A 10392-nucleotide genomic window follows, 5' to 3' on the forward strand; every position below is an offset into this window, starting at 1 on the left:
GTGGGACTGGATGATCTTTGGCGGTTCCTTCCCACCTAAGCCAGTCTCATGATTCTATGATGCCGCAGCATGTGCTAACAGAGAGCCAGACTGTCAATGCAGGCAGCAGAAGCGGACAGAAGTTTAGAAACATGGGGGAGAACCACCATCCCTGGTGGGTGTCTGTGCAACAGGGCATTTCAAGGGCTGGCAAAGACAAGAGGCTCTACAGAATGGCTCACATCTCCAATTTAGTAACAGCCATTTGTGCTTTGACACCTACACTGAATTAACCAAGTAATTCACACCTCAATATTGGTCTTTAATGTTATAGGTAGGTTAACTGCCTCCATAAACATTTTAATGTAATATTTGAATGAATCATTCTCTATATTTTACTGTGATGTGTGCTGAGAACTACCACAGATCCTTGCAAAATGGGATGCCATGAAATAAAGTATGACACACCATGCCAGAGAGCTGTCATTGGAGCAGGTACTGGTCGTGCTTTATTTACAAAATCCAGAGATTTGTACATAGCAATCTACAGGACAGCATAGGGCTGGTATCAGGAGGATAAAGGACATGAAAAAATGCCAGCAAGGAGTCATCTCAGTTTCACAGAGAACCTGATTCTGTTTGACTGAGGAAGCCGCCAGACCCCTCCAAGAAGGAAAAGAAGAAAAGCAGCAGCAATAGTCAACCCAGGCTGATGTTGCGATTTTTGTTATTGTTGAGGCACAGGAACACAAGTGATTGGTGAAGGAAGAAAGAGGTGACCAGCAGGGTTTCAGCACACCACTAAGGGCCATCCTGCCTGGTTCTTTACTTCCAGCGCCCGCCAACCTTGCCCTTGGCTCCTGCCTTCTTGCTGCTACAATGCAAAAGGAAAGAAAAACATGTCAGCATGGTGGAAGTGGTGGGGCTCTGTGACCACTGCAAATTTCTGACCCTCAGACTAGGATTGAGCTGCTTTCACTTCTCACATGTTGGGCACAGCTGCCCTAGCACACACCCTGAGAAAAGTTTTGTCAATAGAGTGTAAAGAGATTCCTCCTCAGGCTCTTAGTGAAAGGCCAGGATGTGCATGCCTGAAGGAGGTGGACCTTTCCAGATTGCTGCATTATCAGAAGTCCAGGTGGTCTCAAAACTAAATGACAGGACTATCCAGCCACAGACTCGATGTTTCCCAAATTCAAATCTGCTGTGATCTGGATTTTAAGATTTAGAGCTGTTTCTGGAGAAAATTTCCTCATTGTCAGGGAGCTCTGATGAAATTCCCCAGATGGTCTAGTCATCTAGTATTGGAGGCAAAAAGCTGAGCAGTAATTTAAATACAACTAAGAATTGCTTTGCTCTAGCAAAGGCAGAGTGGCTTCTTCCTAATATCACGAGAACAAGAGCCTCCAGAACAGTCCAAACAGCCTTTTAGGCCTCCCCCCATATCAGTATCCCCATCTTGCTCGTGGTGTTTGTGGGAGCAGCCCCGCTACACTCCCCACACAAAGCACCCAAGGCAAACTCTCTCCAAATATCTTCTTGCACACGGGAGGGCAATCCTGCATGCAAGCCACTTACCTTCTGACTGAGAAGCAGGTATGCCTGGAGTCAGAGAGGGGCCAGGCATGAAGTTAGTTGGGTTAGATTCTGCACCGGCTCCCGTAAGCAGTACCTTGGCTTTTGGGGCTCAGCCCACCACCAAGCCTTTCCATCTCACACACACACGATGATGAGGCTGCTTCTTGAACCAAAGCACATGCAAACTGGGGACAGCTCTTTACATGGCAGAGCATGGGGTTGGAGGCCAAGCACAAGGTGGACTTCTTCAGAACCACCAGTTCCTCCAGGGAGCAGAAAAAAAATGTGAATGACACATCTGGGGAGATTTTTTGTGGTGCTGCCCCACAGATTGGTTCAAGAACACCAGCCATATTTATGGAAAGATGTCGCACAGTGACACAGACTTAGACATGATGGATACTTTACCTTTTGACCAAGTTAGACTTGGTCTATTTGAAAAATTGACCTTTGACATGAAAGAGAGCAGAGCATTTTCTGCTTATCTTAAATTCATCTCAGTGTACCTTTTGCCAGCCTTTCCGCAGGTTCAAAACCCAGTATAGGAGCTGCGTAGCTCCTCAAACGAAGGCAGAGTCCTTTTATCTCCGCAAGCGCCTGTGATGTTTGATGTTATGCCTAACCTTTAGAGTGAGCTTAAGGAGACTTAATGAAGTCTCATGCAAAATGATCGCTCAGTCCTTGTATAACACATCAGCAGACATTGCTTTGGAATGATACAGTCTAGTGTGGGTAGAAATTTACGCTGAAATCTCATGAGCTGTGGGCTTCTCAGTGCAACCTTTTCAAATGATGCCCTGAGAGGGTATCACGGCTTTGGGGGAAAAGCATGCAGTCACGGTACTGCCTGTTGTGGGTGGTGTGGTCGTGCCCCTCAGGAGAGCAGCAACACCCAGACAAACCGTGGCATCCTTCTGCAGCTGCACATTCTGCTGAGGTTTTTCAGCCTACAACTCCATACAGAAAATACCACGGGAAGGTCAAACCTTATGTTTGGCATCTACAGACAACTGAGCCCCCAGTGTTCCATTCAGCTGCTAAGGCAGGGCGGCTTGGGGAAATGGGAAGGCAGTTTCTGGTCACTCCTATCATCCAAAGATGTCACCAAGGACCACCATTTCATTCCTGGCATGACTTGGCTAAGAAGATACAGAAGCACGCTGAAGATCAAATCCCACCACTGCAGAGCTCCCCTCCCTAGCTTCCCTGCAGCTCCTTCTCTGTGTCTGTTAGTTTTCTACATGCCCTAGCCCCAGGCTTTGTCTAGCCCTCGTCTCTCGTAAGTTCACCATAAAAACCTAGAACAGTTAAAGATATAAGACACAAAAAAAATCTAATGAAATAGAAGACTTGTGGGGAAGGGAAGTGGGAAAGAAATGAGTGGAAAGAACTCACAACAGTAATACCACAATGTTAGTCTTGTTACAGACCAGTCCTTATCATCTTAGCAACCACTTGTTTACCCTTCATAAACAAGCGTTGTGTTCCCTCAAGTATTCAAAGCACCCCAGTGAGGTGTTTGAAAACCCCAGCAACAAGCAGATGGAAATTCTGCAGACAAGGGGTGAAGAAACATCTTTTTTTTCTTGTTAGCTGTTATGTTCACTTCAGTTTCCCCTTCATTTTCTGAATGTGAGGTAGGATGGGAATTGCCTTTCCATCTCTAGCCTCATTTCATTACAAGAAGAAAATGTCGGTGTTGAGACTGAAGCAACTGCTTTGAACACTGAGAAGATATCCCCAAGCCAGGAGCTAGGCAGGGGATATCGGTACTTACTGCTTCTGAGCCTGATCGATCCGGTTCCTGAGGGTGACAATCTGCAAACAACATACATGACCAGGGTTTTTAGAAATAAAGAATCCTTGTTCCCTCACAGTGAGGGGAGTTTTACCTGCTGAAGTGCTGGAATCAGGTGCCTATGGTAGGGATTAATACTTCCTTTGAAATGAAAGCTCACCCTTGCTCAAAGGAGAGAAATGTCACTCCTTGGCAATAAATCTGCAAACCAATTTCATATGTCAAGGGAAAGAAGAGCTAGAATGTTATAACTCCTATTAGAAGAGTTTCTATGTATACAGATTAATCTCCTGTGAACTTACATGTCAAACTGCAGGCAAGTGAACCAGAATTCATGTCACCCTGTCCAGCTGGAAAGCTCTTGCGTGGCCCCATCTACCTGCATGTGTCAGCCTCACCTCACTTTTTCCCTACTCCGACACATTCAGAAGTCTACAAGCTCAAAGAGCTTCAGTGGAATTTGGATGGGGACCTCAAGAACGGAAGATGGATCACACATTGTGCTGGAGAACCTTTGTTGGCTGGGAGAGCAGGAGGTGAGGAGCTTGCAGCCGTCGCCACCTTCCCAGCCACTCATCTAATAAGAGAAGACAGCTTTTAAAGAGGCTGAAGAAGAAAATATTAAGGAGAGCTTGAGCAACCACAGAGGAAAAGGTTGGAGCTGCGGCTCTGATCACCTTCCCAAGCTCTGTTGATGACTGCAAGCCACTGGAGAGTCTATCCTACAAGACAGAGCATCTCTTTGTTGAGCCATAGGTAAACCGTGTATTTCACCTTGACGCATGGGAAAGCAAACACCTACCTTTGCACAGGATAAGCACCTTATGGCCTGACTTAGCACCTCAGTCCTGGCCCATAGCCCTGGACTCACTACCGAAATCCTGGGACTCTTCCAGCTCAGGTACTGGAAGAGCCCACAGGAACTAGGTTGTGACAGAGAGCCCTCTTTTGTCCTTTCACCTCATTTGTAACCAAGTCAAGGTTCTACCTAGTTTTCCTGGGGTGGAAAAGTGCACTTGCCAGAGACGTATGCTTTGATTCTGCTTTTGGTGTAATTCAAAGTTCTCCACTGGCTCTGCAGGTTCAAGAACTGATGACCCAACATTTGAATATTTTAAGTGGCACTTGACATTCCTCGCATGCGAAACAAGAAAAAAAAAAGTCATACATTCAGGCTGGCCCAACAACCGGTATTTCCTGGCTCGTGTCTTTCCATGGCAAACAGAACAAAATGAGACTGAAACATTAGCAGGAACAGGACAACACAAGGAAGGAAAGATCAGCAGATCAGCTGCTTTTGTACTTACTCATGGAAGTTTTAATAGCTGCAGCAGTGGTTTAAATTATTTTTTGCAACCGAGTACTTTTCCCAAGTGTGGAGGAGAACCAGCTGTCTTCAATTTGACCCAAGAACATAAGACTTACCTTCAGTGATAACCTTGTGATAGTGACTATAACACTCACTCTCCAATGAAGCACCAAAGAGCAACAGACACCAGAGCTAAAGACCAGCTGCACTCCTGTGTGTCCCAGTCCCTTCCTTTGTCTCTCCCTTGCATCCTTGCTTGTGTCTCCTTCATTCCCTTTGCTGTTTTCACTTCACCTTTCCCCTCACTTTTTTCCTGCTATCATCTTCCCTTTTTTCTTCTACTTTTCTTCTCCCATCTCAGCTATGCATTTTCCATCTATTTTGCTCACTCTTTGTACTTTCTCTCCTTGCTTTTCCTCAGCAGCCACCCATCTTTTTCTTTATGCAGAGTTTCACTACCATAGCGTGTACATCCCCTGGCACTGCCCTAATTCCCATTGTTCCGCACACAGCTGACCTGTTATCCTTAAGCTAGCCCTCTCCAATATTTTGGGTCTGGATAAGCATGTGGCCACAAGGTGGAGAATCTTTCCAAACCCCCTACCATTCTCTTTTGTGAAGTCCAAGCTATTACACATGCATCCCTTAGCTTCTGTGTGTGTCCCAGGTGCATCAGGGTGACTCGCCCATGCACTTAACACCAGAGGCTTGGATAGGGAATTGTTTTAAAGATGGTCTGAGTGGGTTGCAGGCTCTGTTCTTTAGCCACAACCCTGCTGGACCCCAACTCTTTTCCTCAATTATTTCATCTCTTTTCAAAGAATAGAAAGGGAGAGAAAAAGGAAGTGAAAGGAGAGACACAAGATGTGGTTTTCTCTTTTCTCTCTGCACTTGGAGCCCAGCGCCAGTTGATGTCTGACACCTGACCATGCGGCAGGCTCATGCATTTGGTAGCCTTTGCTGCTGCTATTACACAGGCAAGTTCATTGTACTTACAACTTGGAAAGCTCCTGCAGCCTGCAACGCATTGTTAAAATCTAAGAGAGATTGAGATAGTTACAATGGTGTTGCTCATTCCCTGACAGCATGTGTCTGTGTGATTGGGAATTAAAAGGACAGTGAGACGGAGAGAGATCCAGTAGGATTTCTCAGCCACTGAAACCTGATGTAGGTGAGTGCAGCCCTGTCCTGTGAAGGAAACATGTCCACTTTTTGTTATCAAATGACATTTCAGTGAGATGCTCCTGCCTGGAGACAGTTTTCAGTAACTCCAGAGTGCTCAGTCCACAGGGAATCTGTCTGGGATGGGAATAAAACTTACAATGTTCAAGTGGGAAATCAAAGATGGGTTTAAAAATATTACTTTGCAATGGAGATGAGTGAATTGAGAGTTACTGATTTTTCAGGACAGTTACCTATAGATAAAAAAGAACGAACAAGATGTGTTTGGGCAGAGGGTGGAGAATCTGTTTTCTGTTGGAATTGCCTTTCCATGGGGCACTGAAAACCTCGAGAGTGGTCTATTCAATTTCAGCCTAAAATGTGAAATCCAGTCCAAGTATGTAAATTAGGGGAATGCAGTTCCAGGTGTCTTGATGCTTAAATATTGCGAAAGGGCATTGGAGACCCAAATGATGTCACCACATGGATTTTGCCAGGGGAGTCACAGAGATTTTTATGTTTTGGACCCAGTGGCATTAGCAAAATATCTTCTCAACTCACCTCATATTTTTTCCTCTTGATCTGCTCTGTAAAGTCATACTTTTCAGTCTCCAGCTGGTACAACCAGTCCCACAGCTCCTTAGCCTTGTCCCTGTGTGTTTACAGGGAAAGGAAGATTGGAGAAACATGTCACATCATATATTTTCTACTGTTTTCACATCACTAGTAATGAGACTTTTTACATTTTATTTAATGCAGTTCACACATCTTCTTGCAATCCCTACCCATCCTCTGCAAGCTACTTATAATTTTCAAGGTCACATTTTTCTCACCTTCTCACCTGAGAACCTTTTAGCCTTGCACTCTTGCATGTGTCACATACTAACGTATTTCCTACAGATTTAATTTTCCCCCTAACTTAGAGAAAGAAAATAGTCCAGGGGAATCAGATGAGAAGGAAAGAGAACTCTGAAGGCCACCCATCTCAGCACAGCAGCTGCCATTGTGCAATCTCACCTGTTTCAGGGCTGAGGTGAGCCAATCTCATCTTTCAGTCATGTGTAAACCCCAACGTGTGGGGTCCAGGCTATCATCTGATGCCTGCTTTGCACCAGAGCGCTCAGCTCACAAGCCTCCAGCCTCTGTGGAGACTCTACTCATACCTTAGCAGCTCAACTCACCCCTGAGAATGCTACACATACCAATCTGTAGGCTTGTTCAACTAATCTCAGAGCTGGGTTTAAAGTTTGTACCGAGTCCTGGAAATGACGAATCCTAATTATCAGGAAAGGCTAACAGAGCTATGCCAGGAGCATGGCTAGGTGGCTACCACACCATTTCAACAATTCCCCACAGCCTCATTTCCACTCCACTCTTCAGACCAAGGAAAGGCACAACTTTACATTGTCCTGTGATGAATTTCAAGGAAGACTCTCTACCTCATTTTTTCACTAGAGAAGACCCCAGGACAGTAAAGCCAAATTTCAGTGGATTCCATTCAGTAAGTTAGGATAAGCACATTACCTCAGCTTGTCTTCATTAAGGTGGTCGATGTTCAAGGGCTTGCGCCTCTCTGCTAGGACCTTCTTCTTTGTCTCTCTAGCTGTTTGTTTCTTCCCTCTCTTCTGGTCAGCCTAGTTTCAGGACAGCAGTTAATGTCAGACTGCAGACATTCAGGCTGAACGAAATTATTTCAGTCACAGAGCATGTAAGACAAGCTGCTAGGGATCCAGAAGGAAGGAAGGAGACCTGTTTCCTCAACTTGTAATAAAGACTGTTCCCAGTCAACCCCGTGGTTTAACACTTCCATATTTCTTCCACCAGTCCATGTTTTTTACCTTAGCCAGGTAGCTGCTGTATGAGGCACCCATAGAGGACAGAGCCTTCTTCTTCTTGAGATCATCCTCAGCTTTTCTCTTGGCATCTTCTTCCTCTCTCCGTGCCTTTTCCTCCTGTAGAGTGCAACACACAGAAGCAAGTGACTCCAGGGGAGACTCACAGATTCCCCAGCAGCCAGTGTCACTGCAGGGAGCGTGATCAGCATGTTGATGAGAATGGGCAACTCCTGCTTCCTGTCCTTGCTTTCAGAGGGTGGTCAGTTCTTCTCCAGACTGAGACAGGCAGAACCTGTAGGTTTTTTCCATCTCTAGAGATCTCCTCCAGTGTGATGCTGAGACAAGGAGAGAGATGCAAAGACACTTACCGCAAGCCTTGCCTGGCGCTCCTTCTCCTTCTCAGCCCGGATTCTCTGTTGCTCTGCTCTTTCAGCTCTGCGCTTCTCCTGCAAGAAGCAGAGGCATTGGGTTATCATTGTGGCTTTGTCTACCTCCAGTATTATGTCCCACCACCAAGAGCTTTGGTTCGTAGAGAGTGAGCCACCTACTCCCTTGCCAGAACATGAAGAAGGGTCTCGTGCAATTCGCAGATGTAAAACAAGAGGCTGAGAGAGGGGACAGATGTGGGAAGAAGCCATTTGGTGGTGACTTGAGCAGTCACCTCTGTACATGGCAATACAGCTTTCTGCCAAACTCTGACAGAGGACTAATGGATTCAACTTCTCATCTACAGATTTCTCAGTGTAGTACAGGGAAAGGGCAGGACAAGGACTCACAATCCTTTCTTTGAGGGCAACGAGCTCTTCCTCTTCCTTTCTCCTGGCTTCAAAGTGGCTGTCGATCAAGGCTTGCAGTTCAATCAAGTCTTTGTTCTGCCTTTTCTTTTGGATGTCCTAGAAGAGCAGGAAAATGTGTTAAGCCAGTCCATATTGCTCCAGGAACATGCCCTGGATGTTCACAGCACCCTGCCTACACAGAGAAACAAAAGCAGAAAGTGTCTGAAGGCAGCCGTGGAAACCTACGGGATTAGCTTAAATGGCTGTTGATGCAGGTCAGAGACTCATCCAGGTGATAGTCAGGAGCCCAGAAGGGAACTGAATCCACATCTCCTATTCCCCTACACCATATTTTATCCCTGGCTTTGCTTATCTGCCTCCTCTTTGCATATCCTGAGCTGCTCTCTCTTCACTTTGGGATCTGAAACTTACCTAGACAATGTTCCTGCATTTTTGGGCAAAGCAGATATTTCCATGGAGATTTTCAACATCAGAGTTTCTTCCTTTTTTAATCAATTTTCTAGGAAAGTATTTGGATTTCTATGTATTATTAAAATTCTGTTGTCATTTCAGGTAGTGTTTCTCAGCAACAGATGAGTATAGACCTACTTTATTTTAACCTGCAACTTTCAAACCATTTACAACAATGGGACAGGGCATCTGAGAGCTCCTAAAACACTTACTTTCTCCTTTCTTTATGTATTGGCTTCAAAGATTCAAGGACAAAAAAAAATACATGAATCAACATTTTAGCTTAGGCACATTGGCAATGAATGTATCCAGAGAGTTCAGGGAGCAGAAAGTAGCCTTGCGCTGAAAAGAGGCAGCAAAGCATCCATAGTTTTGTCCTTGACTTTATCCTCAGCAATATCCAATACAGGAGGAGTTATGTGAGTTTGCACATGTGTATGGCTCGGGCACAGACAGACAAACCCAGCCAGTCTCAGGAATACTTACATCAAAATCTACTTTCTCACCCTCGGGTATTTTAGGAGCAGTTAGTCTGCAGACAGTCAAAAAAAAAAAAAAAAAAAAAAAGGATTTTCCTCTTAAAGATCAGGCAGCTTTTTGAATAGGACATCCTGCCCTGCCCTCAGAAATCATTGCTGACAAGGAGAAATGTTGATGGAGATACAGACAGTAAGTCAATGGAAAACTACTCCAGAATAGCATTAAGGACCGCTGTCCTTTGTGGAAGGCCATGCAGGGCAGGGGTTTACCCCTAAAAACCCTTTTCATTCCCAAAGCCTATGGTCGCTCCCCACCACACAGAAAGATGTCGGTCCGCGGGGCTGTCAGCACAGTGCTGCACGCCCTGTTCTGGGCAGCTGGCGGAGTGGGAAGGTGCTGGGGCCCAGAGCCAGAAGGTCCATCAGAAACCTTAATTAAGCTCAATTCAGCCCAGCCCAACATTTACCATCCTTCCTCCTGTCAGAAATCCTGGATGGATGGGTAGTTTCCCAGCCGCGACCTCTCACAGAGGATTTACTGTTGAGCTGTATCTTGGGGGATCATGAGACCACTGTATCTCAGGCAGTTCATGAATCCTCTGACTCTGACAGACAATCTAAGGGCTTCTGCTAGATCCGAAAAATGATCCCAGGGTTTTGAAACTCCCTGCCCCTCATACTTACTTTATTCTGGGCTTCTCCTCTGTGTTTGGAAACATGGAGCAAAACAGGAAGGGGAAAAAGAGGAATAACAGTTAGAACAACAGAGATCATGCCAGCTGCTAAAGGAAAAGGAGGGAAGGAAATTTAATCTTAGAGGAAACATCCCAGAGAAACTGGTTAAATCTCAAGCACTTCCAAAAGAAATACACAGACTCACACACCCCTTTAGTGAGGAGTGAATCTGTTTTTATCCTTGAAACAGAATTTGGCAGAATAGAATCAAGGGGCTGTATAAAAGTACCAAACGTAGCATGTGGAAGGCAATGGTTTCATGTAAATCCTA

At 45.4% G+C, this 10392-nt stretch overlaps 1 protein-coding gene across 1 annotated transcript; it reads right to left on the reverse strand.

Annotated features, from left to right (window-relative positions):
* Nucleotides 1-460: 460 nt before the first annotated feature.
* TNNT3 (troponin T type 3 (skeletal, fast)) lies at nucleotides 461-10105 on the reverse strand. The gene is made up of 9 exons (XM_010075261.1): nucleotides 10071-10105; nucleotides 9394-9439; nucleotides 8437-8553; nucleotides 8029-8106; nucleotides 7664-7777; nucleotides 7350-7459; nucleotides 6387-6477; nucleotides 3335-3375; nucleotides 461-853 (listed from the first exon to the last, which is right to left on the reverse strand). The coding sequence occupies exons 1-9, from the start codon at nucleotides 10103-10105 to the stop codon at nucleotides 805-807; spliced, it is 681 nt and encodes a 226-aa protein (XP_010073563.1). The 3' UTR covers nucleotides 461-804.
* Between the last annotated feature and the right edge of the window lie 287 nt (nucleotides 10106-10392).

The sequence above is a fragment of the Pterocles gutturalis genome, unplaced genomic scaffold (genome assembly GCF_000699245.1).
Source record: "Pterocles gutturalis isolate BGI_N339 unplaced genomic scaffold, ASM69924v1 scaffold14702, whole genome shotgun sequence".
NCBI lineage: Eukaryota > Metazoa > Chordata > Aves > Pterocliformes > Pteroclidae > Pterocles > Pterocles gutturalis.